Source organism: Arachis hypogaea, chromosome 14, assembly GCF_003086295.3.
Source record: "Arachis hypogaea cultivar Tifrunner chromosome 14, arahy.Tifrunner.gnm2.J5K5, whole genome shotgun sequence".
Lineage (NCBI taxonomy): Eukaryota > Viridiplantae > Streptophyta > Magnoliopsida > Fabales > Fabaceae > Arachis > Arachis hypogaea.
In genome coordinates, this window is record NC_092049.1 from 16,022,255 (window position 1) to 16,048,557 (window position 26,303).

Here is a 26,303-nt window from a genome sequence, read left to right on the forward strand (position 1 = left end):
CTTCTAAAAGTAGTAATAAAGATCAATGTTTAGATTTTTATCATATATATATATATAATATTTCCTTTAATACTATATAACAATGTTGTCTCCTCTTCATTTTAGAAAAGTAATATCATAAGGTCAGAAGACAAGCTAAGAACATATTAGGTATACTGAGAAAAAAAAAAAAGACAAAAACATATGCACAATAAAATCATGTTTCAAGTTTTAAAAAAATCTTGTGTAAAAATATAATCATTCATGTGTACCAACTTAAAACTTTTTAACATTCATTAATTATTGTTAGGATCAATAAATATTAAATAAGACAAATTTTTATTAATTTTGTCTTATTTTTTTTGTTACTAAATATTTTCGAATGAAAAAATCCAACTAAGCAATCAATGTTTTAAAACTAGATTAATCAAAATAGTTAAAATATATACCTAATAGAATGAAAAGCCTAAGAATGTAACAAGTATAGTAGAATTACATGATAGTAGGTTTAATGTATGTGATGAAAATAAATCAGCATTTATTACTATGAATGAGAAATAGGCCCCAAATGATAGAAATGCATATATGGTATCCAATAACCACAACAAATAGGGCTTACAAGTTGATCTTGTGGTGGGAATAGTAGTAGTACTAAGTAAACTCACATAGTAATTTGTGTATGTACACTACTGCAAAAAGTTACAAAAAGTAACGTACTTCACACTGCAAAAAGGGTGGCTGAAAATTCAACCCTTACCATTATTAATTACCACCTACTCCACTTATATATTCTGCTACAGTGTTGCATATTCTTCATGCTTGCATTGCTACTACTATACAACCTAGGTCCTCTAATAGTTAGTTTCCTTGTATCATCAATAATGGGGAGAACACCATGCTGTGAGAAAGTTGGGTTGAAGAAAGGAAGATGGACTGCTGAAGAGGATAAGATCTTGACCGATTATATCCAAGAGAATGGTGAAGGATCATGGAGGAACTTGCCCAAGAATGCAGGTATATAATATATATTATTCATTCATATTCATAGAATGGAATTGTAGTATGTAGTATGTGTAGTGTTGATTGAATTTGTTGGTGTATGTGGTGTGAAGGTTTGTTAAGGTGTGGAAAGAGTTGCAGGCTGAGGTGGATAAACTATTTGAGAGCAGATGTGAAGAGAGGGAACATCACTCCTCAAGAAGAAGAGATCATTGTCAAGTTGCATGCTGTTCTTGGTAATAGGTGAGCTTTCATTTTCTCTATACTAATCATTCTCTCATTTCTGGGATTTGATTCAACTTATTATCAAGCTATAAAAACTTACCATGCTTCACCATCATTAGTATAAAAATTATTATTTTGTAAGAGTATTTTTATAACCAATAATTATGTCAAAAAATGTTTAAATATATTTTAATGATGGCCAGTAATTGTCATAAAAGGTCTGTATAGAATTATTGTTGATAAATATAGTATATTGTAAAAAGAAAAATATTCAAATGTATTTCACTTAATGTCAAAAAATCTTTATTGACGTTTGAGTATGGTTAGAGATATAATTATTTTTTTGTTAGTTTAAATTAAAAAAAAATAACTTAAAGATATAGAGTTTAATTTTTGATAAAAAAAAAATTTCATGATAATTATTATTGATTGAAAAAATAAGTATCAATAAAAGTATTGTTAATAAAGGTTTTATTAACAATTAAGCAATTGTAAAAAATACTTGTAAACTATTTTCTAATAATATTAAATATATTTTTTCAAATACTATTAAAATAACTTTTCTTGTAGGGTATTTTGGATTTTTTTTTTTTAACAAAAGGAGCAAATATACCTTAATAAGTTTGGAACATTCATTCTTATTCTTTCTGTAGGACCAAACTGAAGGTATAGATAGGAGAGAATATATACGTTTGTAATGCAAACTTTAAAAACATTTGAATCTGTAAGGTTGGCTTGTACAGCCCTTCTTCAATACCTCACCAACCATAATAATAAAATATGCCGACAATAATAACGCAAACTTATTTATTATTAGCTCATTTTACTTTTGATTTTAGGGACTAATAAAGTGTATATAATCTATCTATTATTGTTTGTATTCTCAAGTTATTCTTTTTGTTTTAGCCTTTCTTTTTGGGTTAATAATACCCTAATAATAATAGTTCATATATAATACAAACAATAATACTATATTTACAACGCAAATATACAGATAAGTACTATATATAATAACAGCATTTTCCATCATATATGTATATATTTCTCCTTAAAAAAGAAAACAAAATCAAGGTGGGGTTCAGTACCATTTCACATTTAGTAATGCCGTGAAATGTAGTTTTCCTTTTGGGGTAGGTGCCTCCATAATATTCAACCAAGCTAAGGTGGACCTATATACTCCCATAGTTGGTACACCAACTTGTATGTAGATATATACTGTAGAAAATTTTTTAAGTGTATTAGTATAATAGTGTTTTAGTAATTTTTAACCGTTGATCTTAATTATATAAACATCAATATACTTAAAAACTTTTCTATACTATATAGAAAAACTCAATTAAAAAATTAGGTAATATCTAATAGTAAAAATAAAAAGAAATAAGTGACATTGGTGATGATAAGAATCATATATTAAACAAATTTAAATTGGCATTGATGACAAAAACTTATGAAAAGATCCTTTTTAATATATATATAACCCTATTATATACACTACATGCATGTATATAAACATAATTATAATTTTTAATTATTTACTGAATTTGTATAAAAGATAACCATTAACTAAACATATTATTTTTTATTAATTATATATATGATAAACTATGATTAAACTAAAATGTATCAAAAATTAAATTATTATTTATTTATTATAAATTCAAATATAATGTCTAGGATGTGTGGGTCAAGAAAAATTTCCAGTCACTGCATTTGGTACTTTCCGCTACTGTCTGTACTAAATTACAAACGGGAAGTGGGGTATGTATTTAATTGGCCGTACATGAGCTGTTATATATAGGAACTTGGATATTTTTCACTTACAAAAATTTTATACTAAAAATTAAATTCTATCTAAATTAATTTAATTATTTTTATTTTAAATATTAAAATTAAATTCAATACCCGTTTCATAAGATTTCTAAACATCCTGTTAATTTTAACAAAATTATTGGACAAGAATTGTACTCGTGAAATAAAAGTTACTAACCGATGATGGATTGTATACAGTAGGATTTTATGAAATTCGTCATTTAATAAATTCAAATTTAATTTAGTGTCCCTACAATTATTGTATGTATAATTCATAGTCATCCTATTGGCCGTTATTTTTTCCATTCTCTTATTTTATTTGAATTCATTATTATTAAAAAATTTAAAATTAAAAATATCAAAATCAATATAGTATTACACGATTTTTAATTAAAAATAAGTTTAAATAAGTTTTTGCTACCATAAAATACCAATTTTTTCATCTCTATAAATTTTTCTTTTTAGCCCCTAACATTAATTTGTTTTATTAAGTAATGACAATAATGACATAATTAACTGATTAAATATTGATGTGACCAATTTGAATTAATTGAGTAGTTAGTTCATTTGTCTGCTTAAGTAAGTGTTGAGAATTGGCCAGAAGTAGCAGACTCTTAAATAATGAAACTCAGATTCGCGATAAATTAGTTCTTAACCTATCGGGCTAAAGAATACCATGGGCAACAAAAAGATCAAATGTTGATGTAATATACTTAATGTAACAAATTAACAATAATAACCAAAATACAGAAGTTTAAAATTTTATAGGAATTGAAGAAAAAGTTTATTATTATTTTGGTGGGTAATTAAGTTTATAAAAAATAATGAATTTGGTTGTAGGTGGTCAGTGATAGCAGGACATTTACCAGGAAGAACAGACAATGAGATAAAGAATTATTGGAACTCTCATCTGAGAAGAAAGATTTACTGTTTCATGAGATCACTCAATGAGTCTCTTCCTCCAATTGACATGGCTGCTCTTAATGAAGCTGCATCCAAGAGAAGAGCAGCACCTAGAAGATCATCAACAATTCAAGAAAACAACAACAATAATAATAAGACTTCATTGCCTAAAAGAGAAGCAATCACAACAAGTTCCCAAAATTGTTGCAACATTTTAGGAGATCATCATGATCATGATGATGATGATGGCAAGGGAATTTCAATGATGGATGCTTACTTCCAAATGGAGTTGGGGAACAACAATAATCCTGCTAGTAGCTTCATGAATAATAATAATAATAATGGAGATTTTGATGAGGGTTTATTGGGAGCATATGAATGGCCAGATGAAGAAATTATGAGACTTACTCAAATGTTTGAAAATGGGGTGCTTGTCAATAATAATAATAATAATAACAATATAGCCCTTAAAGAGGAGCCTAATGGAAATTATTATTATGATGATGATGAGTGTGGCCAAATGATGGATATGGATATGGATTTGGATATGGATGCAATTGGAGCAACAAGAACAACAAGTGAAGAAGAAGAAGAAGAGAGCAAGAATCATAAGAATAATAATAATATTGCTGCCTCCATTAGTGAACATAATTATTGGTACAACAACAATAACAATGATAATAGTTGTTCATCATCCTCAGTTGGTGACTATCATCAGTGGCATGATTGGGATTTGGCTCATCAATCCAATAATAATAATCATCATCATCAATGGGATCTTTCTACTGAAGATGATCAAATGCTGATGATGAATTCCTTGTGGGGTACCACCACCAATGAGGTTAATAATACTGCCTTTCATCATTATTATTAGTTATGATTTTAGGGTTTTGGGTTGGAAGAAAAATTCATATGATGAGTTATATATGTTGTTCATAGTAATGCATGTTATTTCATCTTGCTTCATGTTCATGAGGTTGTTATAAGGTGTAAGCTAAGATATGTATAACAGGCAAGTGCCTAGTTATTTAATTAGTTGTTATTGTTTTAATTTCTTTTTTTTTTGATATTGTTGTTATTGTTTTAATTTTGTAGCAAAAGCAATATATAAATAAATGTATCCGATCCTTGCAAGTTAAATGTACTATTTTGGTAAAATGTTTTGATTGTTATATATATATGCTTTTCTGGTCTTTTGATCTACAGGAGCAATGTTAGATAGTCAACAATATAAATTTATTTTATTTAATTTAGTATCTGTAGTTTTATATATATAATATTTATAATTATATATTTATTATATCTAAAATTATTTATTTATTTTAATAATAATTAATAAATATAAAATAAAAAATTAATCACTTTGAACGAATTTTTATTGTTTTTTAAATATTTTTTATATGTTATTAGCATTATTATTTATTGGAGTGAGAAAGATCGAAAAAGTGCACTAATAATATAGAAATTCGCATTAACTTTGACTTTTCAGCTAATCATTATTTAAGACGAGTATAACCGCAGATAATTTATCTTTGGGAGAATGACTAAATATTTTTTTATAAATAGATAAATTTAATTTTATTATATTATTTTTATTTATTGTTTTCTTTTTAACTTACTATAAATTTAATTAAATCCTTATTAATACTCTTTTATCTATAGCACAAAAATTAAATCTATTGTTACAAATCACTAATTTACTATTAGTAAGTTGTTTAACTTTTAATTTAATTTTTTTTATCATCATTATAATAAGATGTAGGATCCATGTGATTTAAAATTTTCTTTACTTGTTCATGGCTGTATGATTTGAAGCTACAGGATCCGATCATTGTTTGAAAGATGTTATCCTAGGAAGGTTACCAAAGATATCACTATCTCCTCGTAGACAAAGAAAACTAATTATTATAAATTAAATGAGAAGAATGTAAACAATAATCTCATAAAAGGAAAATAAATCCAAAAGCATAAACTAATGATGCAAGATACCAAAGTAATAATTTCTCATCACAATTAATTTTCATAGCTACTCATCATTATTTTTTGTTTTCTATGGTATTTTTTAGTCGGGTAAATTAAGGATTATTTTGTTACGGATTTGAGTTCCATTTAAAGATTTTTTGTTGGCTAGCGTGTTGCTGCATGCATACGACAGGATTCAAACTCCCGACACTTATTTAAACGGATGAATAAACTAACCATTCGGCCAACCCAAGTCGGTTTCATACTCATTATTATTACTTCTTATTAAGGATAGAGGAGATAGTAGCATTATTATTGTGTCTAAGCTTTCAGGAAAGGAGAAAGGGTGAAGTTGTGAAATAGATGGTTAGTTAAGTCTGTTATATTTGTTATGATAGATTAGGAAAAAATTTAGAGGCAGTTATGTGTAGTGTGTACCATTATTCAGTGTATATATAAAGGAAATAATTGTCCCTATTGTATCATTACACTTAACAAATACATGATAATTTTGATGCATATTCAGATACTTCTCTCTTTACTCTGCTTGCAATTCCTATTCTTGATATCTGCATCAAGAAGCTATATTCTTGAACATCAATCTGCTTAATTTAGTGCTGGCTGTGAATTAAATAAATAATTGTCCAATTTGAAAAATTTTTCTTACACAAATAATTGTTTACAAAATCGTTCGTAACATTACATATAGTAATAACATTTGAGCGAGTGCAAAGTTGGTGGAGAAGACGAAGCACCGAAGCAGTCATGGATAGAAAGATTGGAATGAAAATATTTGAGACAAAGAAGAAGAAAAAAGGCAAATAGAAAGAACCAAAATGACCAGAGGAGGTGTATTAGAAGAATTAGCTTAGACAAAAGGATAGTTTTATTATTTTCATCTTTCTTCTTTAACCAGTGTTTTAAAAAAAGGTTTGAGTTAATTAATTGGTTGAACACAATAACTAATTTTTTGTTTAAGATGAAATCCGAATATCTAAATACCAAAAGCAATAATTGATTAATCCTGCTAAAATTCCAGATTTATGGAATTAAGATAAAATGTTGCAGCAGAGCAATAGAATTATGAAGTGGCTTAACAAGCAAGAAAAGAAAAATAAGAGAAAGAAATTATGTATTGAAACAACTGAAAAATGTGTATTCATCCACTGAAAGAAATTATCAGAATAGCGACTGAAAAAACTGGTTGCTAATAGCAACCGGTTTAGGGATTGATATAGAATTTTTAGGACCAAAAAAATGTTGGTCACTAAATCGGTCGCTCAATTACATTCAGCGACTAATTTTAGCGACCAACAAAATCGATCACTAATAGCAACCAATAAGTTTTTAATACAACTAGAATAAAGTTGGTCGCTAAAATCGGTCGCTATTTTTTAATTTAGCGACCGAACTAGCAATCAAAACAAAAAGTAACGTCTTTAGGACTATTGGTCACTAAATCGGTTGCTATATTTTTATTTTAGCGACCGATTTTGCAATTGATAGTGAAATAGGGTGAACAATTGTTTGGTCACTAAGGCACTGGTCGCTAAATCGGTTGCTAATTGTTAAGATAGCGATGATTTTAGCGACCAACAGAATCGGTCACCAATAGCAACCAAATTAGCGACTGATAAATTTTTATAACACCAAAATAAATTTAGTCGCTAAAATCGATAGCTACTTTTTAATTTAGCGACCGGATTAGCAGCCAAAACAAGAAGGAATGTCTTTGGAACTCTTGGTCACAAAATCGGTTGCTATTTTTTAATTTAGTGACTGATTTTGCAACCGTTGAAGAAATAGGTTGAAAATTTATTGGTTGCTAATTCGGTCGCTAAGAATATAGTCGCTAAATCGGTTGCTAAATTTTAAGATAGTAACCAATTTTATAAACTAACCAATCACAAAATCGATCACTAATTTAAATAAAATAAGATATTTTTTTTAGTTACCCTCACTAACCCTAACTCACCAACACCATTCTCATATTCTCCAAACAATTACTAAGTTACCATTGTCATCTTCATTAGCGCCATTGTCGTCTTCTTCATCGTAGCGCCGTCTTCTGAGGTCTCGTCGTCGTCGTTTTCTACAGGCTCGGCACCGTCGCATTCGTCTTTTGATGTCTTGGAGCCACAACCACACTCTCCCTCCCTCTCATCTTCAATCTCGTCTCTTGCCATTGTTGCTTGTTTGTCGTTCATCACTCCTCGTTCGCCGCTCTTCGCTCGTTGTCGCTGCTCGTCACTCGCCCCTCTTTGCTTGCCGTCGCCGCTTTCTGGTAAACGTGAACCCTTCACTGACATATCTTAGGTTTTTTGAAACTTTCAATTTCTTACTCGATCACTTTTCTGCTTCCAATTTCTTCAGTTCTTCTCTTTCATCTCTGGCAAAAAGTGAGCTACTTCTTCTTCCGATCTTCGTCTCTAGAGATCACACCATCTCAAATAGGACCTCACACTTCTCTCCCTCACTAACCCTAACATACTACCGGAAGAACCGCATGCACCTCTCTATTTGTGCCGTCGTCCTCTCAGCTCGCAACACCGTTGTCTTCTGAGTTCATTCCTTCTTTTAATCCATATCCTCTCAAAAATTGTTGAAATCTAGCTGCGATTTAACAATTCATGAAATGATTCACGTGCTGTTTATGTGTATATTTATTTTGGTGAATTAATCATTTTTTTAAACCTCGATTTTTTTGTAGTATGTGCTGTTTGATGAAAGTTCTCAAACGCTAAGTTTGTGTTTATGTGTATATTTGTTTTGTAGGGTTACAGAACTGAAAATCGAGCCTCTTGGGGAGACTTCTATTGCATCTACCATATCATATCTTGATAATGCATTTGTGTATATGGGTCCAAGTTACGGAGATTCGCAAGTGTGGTAATAAAATGGATACTTGTTTTAAATTGTGTTTAGTTTTAGAATCCTATGCAATAAGTTCATCTGGTAGCCATGATATCACCATTATTTGGCTTAGTTTATTTTCTCATTTGGTTACTTTGGGTGGGAGGCACATGCTCTCTAATTTTCCTATTTTTCCATATAGGCAAAGTGAAGGGCAAATTCCTTTTAGGAGCTTAAGAACCTGAGGTCTCAACTTTATTCTACTGCAAAATACTGTGAAAAATCTTATCTCAATAGTGAACGGAAATAAATATAAGGATATTTGTTTTGTTGATGAGTTCTTTTTCCCTGTTTTAACCTAATCTGAAGGCATTCTTAACTTCATTTTTTCAACTGCTTTGCTATGTAAAGGATTGAAGCTTTTCCAGACAAAAAAGTTAGTGGTTGAGTTTTTCTTAACTGGTTTTTACAGGAGATGTAAATAATATATGAACGAACTTTTTAGTTCTATTCTGCTAGGTCATTTTGATAAATGCTAGTACTGTATGTTAGGGATGAAATGCCAGCAATAAGCTTTGACTTTTGGAGATAGTAAAACCATTAAATAACATGAGTAATTTGCATTATGTAAATTAAATGAAATGAAAACATTAACAAACGTATATACATGATTTTTTTAAGTCTTGCCAGCTCATGTAAATGAGTAGCAACAACATGTTGTGTCCATTCTCCTTTGTGTGTTCAAATGTTGAAGGGAACTTTCATCATTTGTGTGTTATTCATGCATTAGGATACATGACAACTTGAAAAATTATGCTGTAAGAGCTCTTGTGATGAATGTTGTTGATCATCTGGGAACTGTCGCATACAAATTAACCGATCTTCTAGATCAACAAACATTGGATGTATCAACTATGGATTTGAGGGTCTCTACTGTAACTCAGGTAACTACAAGCTCTTCTACAAAATTATGTTCAATTAGACCTAAGATCAATTAAGTAACATACCTGGTGTCATGCCTCTTTCATGGATTTTGAAGTGAATGATTTCATATTTGTGCTGTTAGTTTTACTTCTTTCTTCATAAATATTGGATATTAAGTTATTCACATTTTAAAATTTGTGATGGTTGAAATACAGCTTATAAAGCTGAATCAACAACCTGATACAAAAGGTTCATATGTAGAAGTTTTGGAGAGGTATGTCAAGGTATTGTTTATAAATGATTCTATGAAAAATACATTGGTTTCATCTGTCCTAACATACATTTCTACATATTTGTTGTCTTGACTTACATTTCATCATTTTTGATAACTTTAGGTGCATAGTTTTCTATTGTCATAATTTTTTCTATTTTTGGCAGATAACTGATTTTGTTGCGTTGTTGCAGGTTGATGCTAAAACCATTTGGTTTAGAAAGAAAGTCTTAAAGAATGGTGGGATCTGAAAAGATATATATGAGACTGATGAAAAGAAGGTTGCTGAAATGATTAGAGAAGATCAAATTGATATTTTGGTACAACTTACTGGCCATACTACAAATAATAAATTGGGGATGATGGCATGTCAACCTGCAGGTATGTTTTACATCTATATAAGACCGATTCAAGAGTTTTTTATATCTATATGTAAGCATAGAGAAAAAATGTAGTATATTTTAATATTATTTTCATTTAAAAATATTATTAATTATTGTACTTCTCTTTCACGATTTGTACGATCGTCCAAAAATATAATTATACAAATTTTTTGTTTATTTAAGTAGTGAATTAGTAATCTTAATTTTTCTAAGTTCAAATTAAATTAGTAATTTGAATACTACTAAAAAATTTGAATTTTATACCGTAAAATTGTGTAGTTTAAATATTATTTTATCCAAAAAATTTTTATATAATATAATTATTTATGAAAAAACAAGTTTTAACAGTGGTATATGTGAAACTAGTAAAAATTTATAATTAGAAAATCGGCAATAGTGACCAATTTAGTGATCAATTATAGATTTTCAAATCAGACATTAGCGACCAATTTAGCGATCGAAAAGTTAGTCGCTATTTAGCAACCGATTTTTTCAGCAACCAATTTAGTGACAAAAAAATGGCGACCGATTTTGTTAGCGACTAATATCGTTCGGTACTAGTTTAGTAGCATTGGTGAAAATCGGTCGCTAACGGTTAGCGACTGAATTTGATTGCTATTTTCTAATTAGCAACCAAGATTTTAGCGACCACCAGAATCGGTTGCTAAATTGGTCACTATTCTAGTAATTTTTTGCAGTATGAATTGTATATTTAATTACACTCAACTCAATCCTTATATAGAAGAGAATGAGCTTAAGCAACTTTCTAACACATCACTAATTAATTTAAATTAGAAGTAGTAACATGATATCAAAATTCTATATCTAAAATATCTAGAATTTTATTATTAGTTAACCCCAAAAGAAAAAAAAATAGCATAAGACTAATAATAAAAGGAAAAAAAGGTCTATGCAAATAATCAAATAAATTCAAAAGAGACTCTTGATTGAGGAGGTGTGTTAAAAATATAACCATTCATGTTACTTTCTTCTATCAATTTAAATTTTTAGAAAAAATGTTATCATGGCATCCCTTTACAAATATGTTTTCATTGATGGAGCTTCTTTTTGCCGTAAGAGTAATAACTATGATATACTAATGAAAAAATTACGAACCCCCACTAATAGTGAACATATCACTAAACCACACACATAACAATTAATACAGTCATGAGCAAAGGTGAGAGCGGGAGCGAGGGGTTGAGGGTGAAACACGGGGAGATTAACGATCATGCCGTCAGAAGAGATAAGGGGAGATTGAGAGTGGGTGTGCATCCGGTGTCAAGGAGGATTTTTTTCAGGAGGATTTTCAGGCAGCTTTAAATGTCTCTTTTAGAGATAAAGTCATTGGTGCATAGAAGACTAAGGCTTTTGTACTCGTGGGATCGTTATTGGGGGATGGGGTTATAAAGGTGACAAGAAAGCAGGGTAATTTCCAGCCACCGTGTGCCAGTTTTATGAAAGAGGTGAAGATCTGTTTGGCTGAACCTTACAAAGAAGCTTTAGTGATCAAGGTATTAGACAAGAAGTATAGTTACACATCTCTTTCTCATAAGTTACGGATAGTCTGGCGCATCAAAGGTGGTTTCGATCTGCTAGAAGTGGGGTTCATGTACTTCCTCGTGAAATTCAATGCCGCTAAAGATCATGAGAAGGTCATGCTTGATGGCCGTTGGTTGATTGAAGGACATTATATTGCGGTAAAACAGTAGTATGTAGATTTTCAACCCTGTGAACAATCTTTTCAGATCAAAATTAGTATGGATTAGGGTATTGGAACTTCCAATCTGGTGCTATCAAGAGCAGACAATGATGCGTATTGCATGAGGATACTACAGTTGTTCCTTTGCATGGGACCAATGTTAATAAAAGTGAGGCATGTAAAGAAGAGGATGTGGGTTGGCATCAAGTGCTAAGAAAATAGAAATTCAAATTGGGCCATAAGCCTTCACCAAAGGCCCAAGGAAAGGTGCAGCACAACACCAGTTCGGGTAGGCAATCAAAGTCCAAACTGCAAGCCTCTCAAACATGCGGACCCAGGGTATCAAGAGTTAGGGTCAGGAAGCGAGGAATCCATGATCGTGTGACGTCATCTTCTCTACAAGCACCAGCGACACGCACAGTGACTGACCCATAAAAATTTAGCAATGGGACAAAAATATAATAAAATTTAGGTATAGATATTTTTTTTTGGCTTCCCATGATACCCAACAAGTTAAGGACTAATCTGTCGTGAATTTGAGTTCCATTTAATAGTCTGCAATTGGCCAGCAATGAGTTTCTACACATACGAGATAGAATTCGAACCCCAATACTTACTTAAGCGGATGACTAAGCTGATCACTTGACTAATCTAAATTGGTTTAGATATATTTAAAATTTTAAATTAAAACTATCTATACATGTTGATAAGTACTAGAAATATGAACACAATCGCTTATTATAGTATTTAAAATAATAAAAATATAATTTCACACGGATAGTATAATATTCAAAATAATAAAAAAAAAATTATAATGACTTTTTTTTAATTTTTAACATGACTAAATATTATTTTTCTATATATCTTCTTAAATAATTATTTTACTTTTTATTATCTCATATTTAATTATCAAATCTACTTAATATAGTCTTTATGATATAAATAAATTTTTTTATCTTAAGTAACTTTTAAAAAATTACTAATAATTCAAGTTGTATTTAATTAAAAAACTTAGTTTCAATTTAATTATCAATTGATTAACTAATATAATAAAGTTAATTATCACTATTTTTTGAGTTTATTTATTTATTTTTTATACTAAATCAAATTTAACAATATAATTATTATTATGTGTTAAGTTTAACAAAATATTTTTTTAACATAAAATACAAAAAATTATTTATATTTTATTTTGGGACAAACATAATATAACAAGTAGTATTAGTTTCTTTAAAAAAACTTTGTGGGGCAAATGCCCCTCTTTATTTGTAGATCCGTCCCTTGAGACGCAGCTCCTTCGTCAGGAAATGACCGCGACCATCCTCCTTGCAAAATTTTCGGGTTGAAAGGAGTGGAGGTACGATGGGAGATGCTTCTGCGAAGGAACTCGTAGTCGATATACCATCGGGGATAGGAGTTACGACATTGAAGGTCTCTGTGAATGTTGTCAGAAAGGAGGGCGTTTCAACTGGGAAAACGATGGAAGCTACGCATGGGGGACCGAACCTATCTGAACTGCATGGCAAGTCTTTTATTGAGGTTGGTGATGCAATTTAGAATCACATGTTCTTATATTATCATGTCATTATTTTTAACAGATAGTTTAAATATCATAGTTTCGAATATTAGGGGTGTTTCTAATAAGTTTGTTCGGGTGAATTGCAAAGAGCTTGTTAAAAAATTTAGACTTATTTTTTTTATTGTGGTTGAAACTCATTCTACCTTTCAATACTTGAAACTGTTCCGGAAAAGGCTTGGGTACTATTCTGTTGGTATAGTGGAGGCAACTAGGCATAAGAGTGGTATCTGGTTCCTTTTTACAATGCAAAGTGATTCCTGCAAATGGGTTCATGCTTTTGATCAATGTGTTACAGTCGAGGTTCAGCTTGAAAATGCGGTTTGGAGATGTAGTGGTATTTATGGTAGTCCTCAATATAATATAAGAGCTCTTCTTTAGGATTATCTTGTAACTCAATCATCGGCTTTTCAGGGCCCTGGATTGTCCTCGATGATTTTACTAAAGTTTTTTTCTCTCATGAAGCTAAGAGTTGTCATTTTTCGATTTAACGCGCAAATCTATTAGCTAATTCTTTAGGGGATAATGCTCTGTTTGACCTGAAGACTACCGGGAAACTTTCTCTTGATACAGGAGGATGAAAAACTATATTGAGGTGGCGAAAAAGTTTGACCGGGTTTGTATCAATAATGGATGGTTATCTCTTTTTTTAGAGAATTATGCAGAAATTTTGAATAGACTACAGTCTGATCACTGTCCTATCTTAGTGCGCTATAAAGGTCGTCTTCAGCCAAAACGGAAGAGACCTTTCTGTTTTATGGCGGCTTGGGCTACTCACCCTGGATATAGAGATATTATGAAACATTCATGGTGGTCTAGCTATTGAGGGGTCCAAGGCAAGCTTTCAGAAGTATAGAAGAACTCTCTAGAATTCAATTCTATAATGTTCGGTAACATCTTCGTTCGGAAATGCGAACTGGAGTGTCAGATTAATTATTTTCAAAAGTGTCTAGAAGTGATGGAAGACTACTCCATGCGTCAAAAAGAGCAACAATTGATTGAGGATTATAATAGCACTATTGTGCAAGAAGAACTTCTATGGTATCAAAAATCTAGAGAGCAGTGGGTGAAATTCAGGGATAAAAACAGCAACTTCTTTCATGTTCAGACTCTTGTGCGGTAGAAGCATAATAAAATTCATGGTATTTTTCTCAATGATGGTGTATAGGAGATAGACCAAGAGGTTCTTAACCGGAAAGCTGAGTCCTTTTACAAAAGCTTATTTTGCCAGTCAGAGGATGCTAATTTGGGATGCTTTGGTGAAGTGCCACTTCCTTCTTTGAATGAGGAAACTTGTTGTAGCCTTATAGCACCAGCTACTATTGAGAAAGTTAAGACATTTATTTTTAGCATGAATTCTTTTAAGGCTCTAGAACCGGTTAGATTTCAAGCTTTCTTCTTCAAGGAATATTGTTAAATTATTGGTTCTGATGTTCGAAATATGGTTAGAGAAGCTTTCTCTGGGAGTGCTATTGATCCAAGGATGATGGAGACTGTGCTAGTCCTTATTCCAAAGGTGTAATCACCGGTATCAATGAAGGATTTTAGATGAATTAATCTCTGCATTGTAGTTTATAAGGTTATTACGAAGGTTCTGATAAATAGACTACATTCTCATCTCAAGGATATTGTTAATCCCCTTAAGGAGGGTTTATTCCAGGAAAGGAAGCACCTAATAACATCATTATTGCACAAGAGGTTCTCCACTTCATGAAGAAGACTAAGTCTAAGAAGGGCACCCTGGCTCTCATTGAATAGCTTTACTCCTAATCGCGGACTTAGGCAAGGAGACCTTATGTCGCCATATCCTTTTGTATTGTGTATGGAGAGATTGTCCTGCTTGATTACTCATCAAGTCAATATGGGATTGTGGAAGCTAGTTGCTATTTCTAAAGGGGGCCTAAGAATATCTCATTTAATGTTCGCATATGATTTGCTTCTTTTCTATAAAGCGGAGAAATGGCAAGTTCAAAATGTGATGCATTGGAGATTTACTACAAAGCTTATGGGATGAAGATTAATGTAGAAAAGTCTAAAATGTTGTGCTCCCAGAATGTTTCCATCCAAAAGAAAGAGATCTTCACTAGGGTGTCCTCTATCAGATTTGTCCATAACTTGGGCAAATATCTCGGGATTACTCTTAGTCACTCTAGGGTGGCCCGAGCATCTTTCAATAAGGTTCTGGATAAGGTTCGGGGAGGCTGGTCGGTTGGAAAGAGATATTACATAATAGGATAGAAAGGCTTTGTTTGATCAATTTGGTAGTGGCAGCTATTCCTACTTACCGCATGCAAGTCTCTCTTTTTTCCAAAAGGATAACAACTATGTTAGAATTTATGACGATGAATTTTCTATGGAAAGGTCAAGCTAATGGTAGAGGGTTGAATCTTGTTAGTTGAAAAGTGTTGGTCACTCCAAAGAAGTTTGAGAATTTAGAGATTAGAGATCTGTTTTGTACTAATGTTGCTCTTCGTGGAAAGCTTGTTTGGCAATTCTTTCATCATCCTCACAAGTTTTGGGTTCAATTACTGGCAGAAAAATACCGCTCCTCTCTGGATGACGGTTTCAGTCGGTCTTGGGACAAGGGATCTTATGTTTGCAGGAGTCTTTTTAGAACTTAGGATATCTTAAAGAAAGTTTTGCTTGGAGCATCAAGGATTTGAACCAGAACTTTTACTTTTCTAAATGGAGAAAAGAGGGACAGCTTTGCAATGTACACATTTTTTATTCGGATCTCCGAATTTTGGATCTTTGGTCGGCTGGAGAATGGCACATTGAGATTCTCTATTCTCCTCTTAACCAGGTTTTGTAAGACAACATTCTCTCTTACAGCCTAGATGTACAAGCAGGTTCAGTAAAAGGTTGGTTTTGGTCCGGGGCGGCGTTAAAGGTTTATGACTCACATAATGGTTACTTGCGGCTCTGTAAGAAGTTGTTTCGTTGGAAAAAGTGGAAGAATTATCTTTGTCTTTGGCGTCAGTTTGTTCCGAAAAAAATTAAATTTTTTACCTGACTTTGTCTTAGGGAGACTCTTCCCACTGTTGTCTTTCATTTCAAGAGAGGCTTGTCACCCTCGGATAGTTGCCCTAGATACTTGTCTTGCCAGGAATCGGTGTCTCATTGTATTCGGGATTGCCCAAAAGCCCAACTAGTTTGGCAGCATTTGGAGATTTCCTGTCACCCTCTGGATTTGAAGAACTGGTTCTTACTCCATAGCAAAGAGCATCCTTTCATAATCTATTTGGGACTTTGATGAATTTGGCGAACAAGAAATAATGAGATTTTTAATCCTCATGAGCTTTGGTCTCCATATAAAGTGGCTCGTATAGCTTTAGCCTTGGAAAAGGAGCTTAGGAATGTGTTTAATCTGCAATGAGTATCTATCTCTTCTACAATTAGTGACTCTTAGATTTCTTCTTCGATGGGTACCTTTAAGATTAATTGTGATGCTAGTTATTCGGGTAATGGTAATCGGGTTGGTTTTGCCTGTGTTAGCAGAGACTGGAATAGGAGTTGACAAAGAGGTTATTTAGGAACAATTGAGAGTAATATTATTCTACAAGGAGAGTTGTTTGTTATTTGGAGAGGATATCTTCTAGATTGGGACTTGGCATAAAGAGATGTTATTTGTGAAATAGATTGTGTGAAGGCTTTTACTGTTGTTAATAATCCCGAAGATAATTCTGTTTTTGTAGATCCTCTGGTGCTTAAAATCAAAGATATTATGACTTAGAAATGGCGAGTTGATCTCCATTTGATTTTGAGAAATGCAAATACAGTAGCGGACATCATGGCAAAGACAGTGATAAGGTTCTAATTCTCAACAAATGAAACTTTCATTGTCTTAGAAGAAATTTGAGTGTAATATTCAGCAAAACTATCCTATGTATTAACAGTCTCTTAAACTTTGTTTTTTCTTTTCTGTTTGATCGTTAGTTTAGTCTCCAAAAAAATATATCACTAAACCACACAGACAACAAAAAAAAATAAAAATATCATTAAACCATCCCGAACTAGTTAATCCAGTTTTTTTCTTTTATTTGCTACCTTTGGGGGGGGGGTTGTATTGCTGTGAATTATTAAATAAGTTTTATAAGAAAGAATCCAGTTTTTTTTTTTTTTGTCAGAAGAAAGAAACCAGTAGTTGGACTGTTGAGAAAAAGGTTAATTGGATTTCCAAAAGAAATTAATATTGGGCCAAGGCTTGACTCTTTAGGCTAAATTAAAATACAAGAGTTGTGTCCATTTATCCATTTTTATTTATGAACTGGGCTAACTAAGATTGAGATTTGTTTTTGTTTTTTTTTTGAAGAAAAAAAAAAGCAAAGATAGTTATTGGAGAAGAGAAAACATTCATTTTCATACATAGAAATTTAGAATACTAACAAACATATTCATTTTATATTCATAAATGAATGAAATTTGAGCTCACATCTATCCATTTTCATTTATTAATGGCCCAATTCAAAATGAGATTAGCATTTTTATTTTATTTTTTTAAATAATTTAAAATAAAAAGTCATCCTTTCTAATCACAAAAGATTTGGGCTCAGACAATAAAGATCATGAAAATTTTAAATAAAATTAAATAAATTATTATTTTTATCAATCAACTTGGACTAATCTAATAGTTAGTTTACTAGTTTATTTCAATAATCTATAAATTTATAAATGATAAAAGATTATCTTAGTGTGACAAAAATACCTACATGTTAATTATATTTATAGTTACATTTATCAATATTTTTTAATTTTTTATGTGTAAAAATAATAATTTACTCATTTTTTTTATTACAAAGCTAATTTCATTCATTTATTTTAATCTTTAGTTTACTCAATAGACTTTTTACTTGCCAAAATTTTGATCCCTTTAATACTTGTAACCAATTGTCACTTTTGAGCTCACACAGTTAGCCGTTGTTTCTACAGACTACAGGGCAGGTGAGTGTCCAAAAATACCCATAAAAAAATTATGACAAAAATACTCATAAAATTAAAATTCATCGGACAAATTTACCCTCCTCCTCATATGCCTCCCTCGAGTGTCAATTACAAATTCGAAGAAGCCCAAATTCCTAATAATCAAGTTGTGGAATTTATTTAAATAAGAAAAATTCTGAAAATAATAGTACACATGACACAACCTTGTTGTAGATGGATACAGCAAATGTTTTATTATCTATGTCAAAGTGTTGTGCTGGGAAGGTAATACACCAATGTGGAGTTAACCAATGTAGACTAGGATTATTGGGTTTGACAAAGCTTGGATCCACAAAGTTTTTAATAAATTTGCACAATGAAGAATGTTAGGGGTCAGCAATTTTAGTGTTTTGTAACTATTAATTGGCTATCAATAATGTTTTTAATGGTGTGAGATTATATCTAATGGTGGGAGATCACTCATTTTTGTTTTGATGATTAAGTGCTGGCTAGAAAACACAAAAGTTGCTGACCCCTAGACTTTTCCTTTGCGCAATATATTGAATCCACTAAAAATATGATGTGGAAGCTAAGTAGCTAACAAATAGTATCACATAGAGCAAAGGTGTAATATCCAAAAGAACTGAGTATTTATCATAGAACAAAATAAGTAGTTACACAGATTTTAGAGAAGATTCATAATCGAAAGAATATAACACAGACAATTTAAGCTTAAGTAATGGATACTCATCATAATTATCCATATCCGTTTCTTCCTATAAAAAGGATAAACACATACATACATACATATATACATATATGGCTTTTCTTTGGTCCAAAGTCTAAAGTTTGGAAGCTCTATATTCCATAACTTCACCTTGGAATAATAATAATGATAATAATAATAATAATAATAATAATAATAATAATAATAATAATATGATGATGATGATGGTAGTAGCTATAGCCTCAAGTTAAGATCAACATCATCATCACCACTATTCTTGTGTACTTGTTCCACAAAGAAGGGTCCTTTTTGTCTTGCACCATCACCTTCATTTGTCACAACAACGGGAATTAATAGATCTTCTTCGTCATCAGGATCAGGTTCTCCGCCAGAAATCCCAAGGTGTGGGGCCCTTCCATGCGGAGAAACTACAGATCCTGATGATGAAGGAAAAAAGACAAAGGGCATCGAATGTTGGTGAAAGCGCGCTAAGGTGGCTCTTCGACGCTCTTTCTTGTGAGCGTTTTGATGGCCACCTAGTGCCTGTGAATTTGCGAATTCGCGGTAACAAAAGTCACATTTGAACCTCTTACTAGCCATGGATTCGCAGCTTGATGAAGTTGTGGTTAAAGGGAAACCGAAGAGCTTGGGTGTTGTAGATGAGGGAGAGGGAGAGTAACCTTTTACCGCAGAATAAGGGTTATGATGTTGAAGTCTAGGGTTTTCTGATGCACTCATCATAGTTTAACTCTTATTCAATGTTAGTTGCAAGATTTCTCTCTCTCTTTATGCACACATATATATAGCAAAGGATGAATTCTTTTTATAAGTGTTTGTTTGGGCGTTATTATTTTGTTAAAAAAAATCTTTTTTTAATAAAATTTTATTTTTATTTTTTAGTGTGTTTGGCAAATTTTTAGTAGTAAAAGTAAAAGCACTAAGAAAAAAAAACATCTTTTTTGAGAAGCTGTAATTAACATCTTTTTTTAAAGGATCTTTTTTTCTTAGAAAAATGATGCTTTTTATGTAATAAATAAAAAAAAGTATTTTTAAATTGTTATACCCAAACATAATTGATAGATAAAAAGATCTTTTTGCATGAGATATCCAAATATAAAATTACTTTTATTTTTCTATAAAATCTTTTAAAAAAAATAAATAAAAGAAATCTTTTCTTATAAATTCATCCAAATAAGTCCTAAGAATAATACTACACATCTAAATTTTGTTATTAACTAAATCTAATTAAATTAAATAATATTAATTATAACTGATTTTTGTTCTGTTAGATCAATTTAATTAAATTTAATTAAAAAAAAATTTTAATGTATAGCATTATTTTTTTTGTAAAGGGTAAACTTATTTTTATGTTTAAGTTATATAAACAATTCGGACCATATATACTTTGTTATTATTTATTATTTGTTTTGTATATTTGTGTTAGAAAATTGTGGACTGTTAAATAAAATGTAGCTTATGTAAATTAAAAATCAAATATCAAATCGTCATCATATGTTTATGTATAAAATATAATAAATTGAATATTAGATATTTAATATATATTTTGTACCAATAATTAATTTAATGGTTTATAGAAAGTTATGAAAAATACAGAAAATATATTATCTTAATATCCAAAGGAGTCAATTAATGTGTGCTCTAACCTATGAAATATGAACATTTCGCTGAGTTGCTGTGTCTGCGTGTCAGACACATTTTGAATACGACATTCACTGACATTCGTCTGACACGCGTGTCTGCTGTATTCAACCGTGTCTTAATAAAAAATAAAATTTTTTTCTCCAGACACGCTTAGACACACTTAAATATTATCACGTGTTAGCATGTCCAATCTTATTCTTAACATGTATTTTTAAAATAAATTTAAAAATAGTATATATTATTATTTATTAAAACAAAAAATATTTTAAATACTTTATATAATTAAAATAAGATATTAAAAATAATTAAAAAATTATTTATTTTTTAATATCAAGAAAATATAAAAATATCATTACGATTTATCTAAAAAGTACTTTATATTTTATATGTATGCGTGTCCTCATGTGGTATAGGATTTTAACTTATTTGAATTCTGGTTCTGTTTGGTTTATTTTGGTACTTTGTAGACTGTTTGGATACTCTAGACTTCTGTTATTTTGTTAAACTCTTAGGTATTTTGGTTATGGTTAGATTTGCATATGTTGGTATCATTTTTTAGAGGTTCCTCTTTAATGACAAAAGGGGGAGGAAAGCTGAAAAATTGATAAGTTGAAAGAAATAGAAATTGATAAGTTGAAAGAAATAGGGGATGAAATCTTTCGTGATTAATGATCACTCCTGTGCACAAAACTATAATTTGTTTTGATTGCTGGATTTAGAACTTAGTTGTTTTGATCTGTTTTGGTTGCTGTAGTTTGAACTTAGTTACTTTTGATAAATTCTTTATGTTCAGCTGAGTTGATGTCTCATGCTCTGTTTTGTTGAATATGTTCTGCTGTGTTTAGGGGTGGCAAACGGGTCTAAACCCGTCGGGCCGTCCCGCGTAACCCGCCAAAAAAGGCGAGTTGGGCTGGAAAATTGGGACCGCCAAATAACAAAAGCCCGCCTAACCCGCACCGCTTAAACCGTGGACTTCGGCGGGGCGGGGCGGGCTTCCCCGTCGGGCTTTGTGTTTTTTTAGTGAGGGGGTATTTTTACAATTTTTTGCCAAAACCTAACTTCCCCCAACCTAACTTACAAGAGTATGAAGATAAAAATGGAGTGGTTTGGATTATGTTTATGTTACTTTGGAGACAATATTTATAATTATGTTTTCAATTATGTTTATTTTGCTTTGGAGAGAATAGTTATACTTATGTTTTGGATGAAAACTTAGTTTATAATTATGTTTATTAGATATTTATAATTACAAAGATTTTAATGTTTATGAATAAAAAAATATAATTTTTTATGCCTTTAGCAATTATAATAGTTAAAAGTAAAAAATAGAATAGATTTTTTTATATCTTTATATATATTATTTAATAGTTAAAAGTTAAAAAAAAAAAAAAGAGGATACTTGGCGGGTTTAGCCCGCCGGCCCGCCAGCCCGCCGTTAGGTGGGGCGGGCTGGGATTCTGGGACCTCTTCACTAGGCGGGACGGGTGGGCTAGCCTGCCAAAGGGCGGGCTTTTGGCGGGGCGGGGCGGGACGGGCTTCCCCGCTTGCCACCCCTAGCTGTGTTGATGCCTCATACTCTGTTGATGTCGCATGCTCTGTTTTGTTGAAATATTTATTGCATTTGGGACTTAGTCGTGACTTGATAATCCCTTTAAGTTTTGATATGCTTATATATTCCTCATGCTTTGATATAATTATGTTTGATTAAAAAATATTTTTCTTGCTATAAATCAATAATCATTTTGCTCTGATGTGATAGCTGAAAAATGTTGTTCACTTAATCAAATGATTTGGCAGCAAATTTTTGAAAATTATCAAAAGTGTTTTTGTTTTGATTTTATGTACTTTATACTCAAAACATTTTTTGATTGTGATTGAGCAGAATATCATTTATATGATAACAAGACAAAGTGTGTTTATCATGCTATTTCTGCTCATAAATCAAGTCATTCAACATCACAAATTTATATGTTGAATAACATAGTTGCCTTAGGCATGATAAGATTGCTACAGGTAGTGCTTCCCTTGGTAAAATGGCATATATTGAGGGGGAGCCATGTAACAATTAAAAATGGGAAGGAATTCTAATCTTCAAAGGGAGTACTCTAATCTTTGATTTCTTTCCATTTTAATTTTTAATAATGTTTGTCATCAAGAGGGAGATAGATAAGTTTGGAAAACTCTAAAGTAAAATTAGTGATGACTTAACATTGTTAATATGATTAATTGTAAAATTATTAATCTGATTTTGATTCATATTAATTAAATAATTTTGCTGTGCAGATTTTGCTATTGGGCCGAACAGCAAGCCCAATGAGAATCAAATGTTCAGCCTTGATGCAAAAAATATATTTGATGAGTGGCTGAACTATTACTCCAAAATTGGGCCAGATTTAATCATTACTATTAGCCCAAATTAATTTTTGCTAGAAACAAGCTTGCTTGGTCCGAAAATAAAATAGAGAGAAAGTAAGGAATGCTTCCAACGGATCCCATTTTCATCATGTAGTGGATTTCAAATTTTGATCGAATGCATATTAATACAGATATTGGAAATAGGAAAGAGAAAGAGAAATTTATTTGATGGCATTAATGATGCCCCACGCCACTTAGCAAAAGGGAAGGAAAATTAATTCATTTTAATCCCTTCATTCAAATTATATTGAAAGTCTTCTCTCTTCTCTCTCATCTCTCTCCTTGTTTTCCATCATCTCACAGAGAAAACATGGAAGCTACCACAAGTTACCAAAATAAAAAAGATGAAGCTAGAAGCAAGCTAGAAGCCATGGTGATGATGGCGGTAAGAAAAAAAAATCTGAAGTATGGAGTGGCTGAGATCTTTACCACAAATGGTAAGATGTGGTGAAGAAGACTCAAGCCTTCATACCCGAAAATGGAAGAAGATTCATTCGGTCAGAGGAAGAAAATCATTGGAGGGATGGCTTGTCTCTGCTTTTGCTCAACCACTACAGGGGGTAGCCACTGTAGCTACGTGGTGGATGAGGCAGAAGTTGGAGCAGATGAAGTTGTCATCATCAAGAACTCATCAATGGCTAGGAATCCTTCTTGGAGTGCAAGTCAAGATGGAAGGCCCGGATTGATGAAGCTTGGTGCAAAGGAAATACACAGAGGTAATTGCATGTTGGGTTTTACATTCATTTTTCTCTTCTCTCTCTCTCTCTTTCTGGCCGAACTGGTTTTGCATGAAGAAGAAGAAGTTGGCTCGGTTCAAGAGCTTCAACCTTGGAGGCTTCCCCTTCTATAAATAAGGGTGAACAGCCAGGGCTTGAGGCAAGGAGTGAGAGTGCAAGGCACAGAGTTCTCATAGCTACCTAAGCTAACAGAAGTTCTTCTCCTTCAATGTTCTTCATTTTGTAATTTTTCTGTTTAGTTTTGTCTGTCTTGTGTCTCATGGAAAAAGGAAAACAGTGAGGTTTGTATGAAAAATTCATAGAGCAAAAAAAGGCATAGTATACAAAATTAAAAGAAAAAGGCATAGATGTCCTAGAGGTCCTTTGTACATCTGTGTTGTGTTTTATGATTCTGTGAAAATTCCCTTGCAAGTTGGGTTAGCACTTAGCAGTTGAAAGCTTGGCTGTGACCAAGTCAAGTTCAGAATTGGGATTTAGATTCTGAACTTGTCCCGGATAGGAAGGGTAGTTCCTAGGGAGAATTGGTGTATGTAATCATGAAGATTATAGTGAAATTCCATCATTGTTGTGATGGAGACTGGATGTAAGCTGCATTGCACTTGGGAGCTGAACCAGGATATTTCGTGGTGTGATTCTCTCTCTTTCTTCTACTCTATTTCTGTTTCTGCTGCATAGGAGATAAAACTGAAAAATATCTCGTGCCGGGTTATGAGATAAAAAGAAAAAGTCTCGTGGCTGGGTATGAAACAAAAATTAAAAAGTCTCCAGAAGTTGTTTCAAAGACCAGCAAGTTTTAATAAGCAAAAAAGGGGCTAAGATTCAACCTCCCCCCTTCTTTTATCCACTGAAAACCATCAATTGGAATCAGAGCTTGGTCTCAAAGAGATCAAGCTTTGCAGCTTGGAGAAAAGATCCAGATGGTAGAAAACAGTAGCTCAACCCTGGTGTCCTACAATCTGACAGAAGGACAGTTAAGTAACAGACCTCCTCTTTTCAATGGAAAAAACTACACCTATTGGAAGGAGAGGATGAAGATTTTTGTGCAAGTAGTAGACTACAGACTATGGAAGATCATTCTTGAGGGTCCTCAATTTTCAACCGTTACAAGCGCTGAAAGGGTAATCTCTCTCAAACCAGAAGCTAGTTGGACCGAAGAAGACAGAAAGAAGATGGAGCTCAATGCCAAGGCTATCAACTTGCTCAACTATACAATCAGCTTCGAGAAATACCAACGGGTATCACGATGCACAACGGCAAAGGAAATCTGGGACAAACTTCAAATTACTCATGAAGGAACCACCTTAGTGAAGAAGACAAGGATAAATATGCTTAACAGAGAGTACGAAATGTTCACAATGAAGGAAGAAGAATCAATAGATGAAATGTTTGAAAGATTCAACACCATTATTGTTGGCTTGGATTCTATGGGGATTAAGTATCCCAAATCTGTGCTTGTGAGGAGAGTTCTAAGATGGCTTACAAAAGAGTGGGAAACAAAAGCATTGATAATATCTAAGAGTAGTGGTCTTGATTCTATGACATATGATGACTTGAGAAGAAATTTATTTGCTTTTGAAAATACTTATTTGAAAAAGAATTCAAAAAGAAAAGGAATAGCTCTTACATCTGTTTCTAACCCTCTGGATGATGAATCCAGTGATAACTCCTCTAAAAATAAATTTGTGTTGTTTGCCAAGAAATTCAGGAAAATGGTGAAGCTCAAGGAGAGATGCAAGGGAAGCAGCTCTAGGAAACAAAGGAAAGATTTTAGCAAGGTGATATGCTACAACTGCAAAGAAACGGGGCATTTCAAATCAGATTACCCTAAGTTGAAGAAAGAGGAGAAGCCAAAGAAGGGAAAGAAGAAAGGTATGATGGCTTCTTGGGAGGACTTGAAAAACGATTCAGAAGATGATGAAGAATCAAAAACCAAATTCCAACCATGTCTCATGGCAGATCACGTTGAACAGGTATGCCTAGCATCCAAGAGGAAGGACAATATGTGGTACATGGACAGCGGATGCTCTAGGCATATGACCGGAAAGACAACCTTTTTCATAAAGCTTGATGAGTATGATGGAGGGTTTGTCACTTTCGGTGATGATGGTAAAGGAAAAATAGTGGCAATTGGAAAAGTTGGTAAAAGTTTCTCATCTTGTATAAATGATGTTCTTCTTGTTGATAGTTTGAAACACAATTTACTAAGTGTAAGCCAATTATGCGATCTAGGATATGAAGTTGTTTTTAGAAAGTTTG

General features: G+C 32.1%; 2 protein-coding genes across 3 annotated transcripts; both read left to right on the forward strand.

The window, feature by feature from the left end:
* Nucleotides 1-778: 778 nt before the first annotated feature.
* On the forward strand, nt 779-5,073 carry LOC112740289 (uncharacterized). The gene is made up of 3 exons (XM_025789058.3): nt 779-993; nt 1,092-1,221; nt 3,853-5,073. The coding sequence occupies exons 1-3, from the start codon at nt 795-797 to the stop codon at nt 4,787-4,789; spliced, it is 1,266 nt and encodes a 421-aa protein (XP_025644843.2). The 5' UTR covers nt 779-794; the 3' UTR covers nt 4,790-5,073.
* A 2,795-nt stretch (nt 5,074-7,868) lies between these two features.
* LOC112740290 (probable protein ABIL1) lies at nt 7,869-10,449 on the forward strand. Of its 2 annotated transcripts, none has more exons than XM_025789059.3 (5): nt 7,869-8,161; nt 8,653-8,766; nt 9,521-9,674; nt 9,870-9,938; nt 10,120-10,449. In XM_025789059.3, the coding sequence occupies exons 2-5, from the start codon at nt 8,735-8,737 to the stop codon at nt 10,174-10,176; spliced, it is 312 nt and encodes a 103-aa protein (XP_025644844.1). In that variant the 5' UTR covers nt 7,869-8,161; nt 8,653-8,734; the 3' UTR covers nt 10,177-10,449. The 2 variants fall into 2 exon arrangements, with proteins under 2 accessions (XP_025644844.1, XP_025644845.1); XM_025789060.3 differs by having other exon boundaries at nt 9,870-9,928.
* Nucleotides 10,450-26,303: the final 15,854 nt, after the last annotated feature.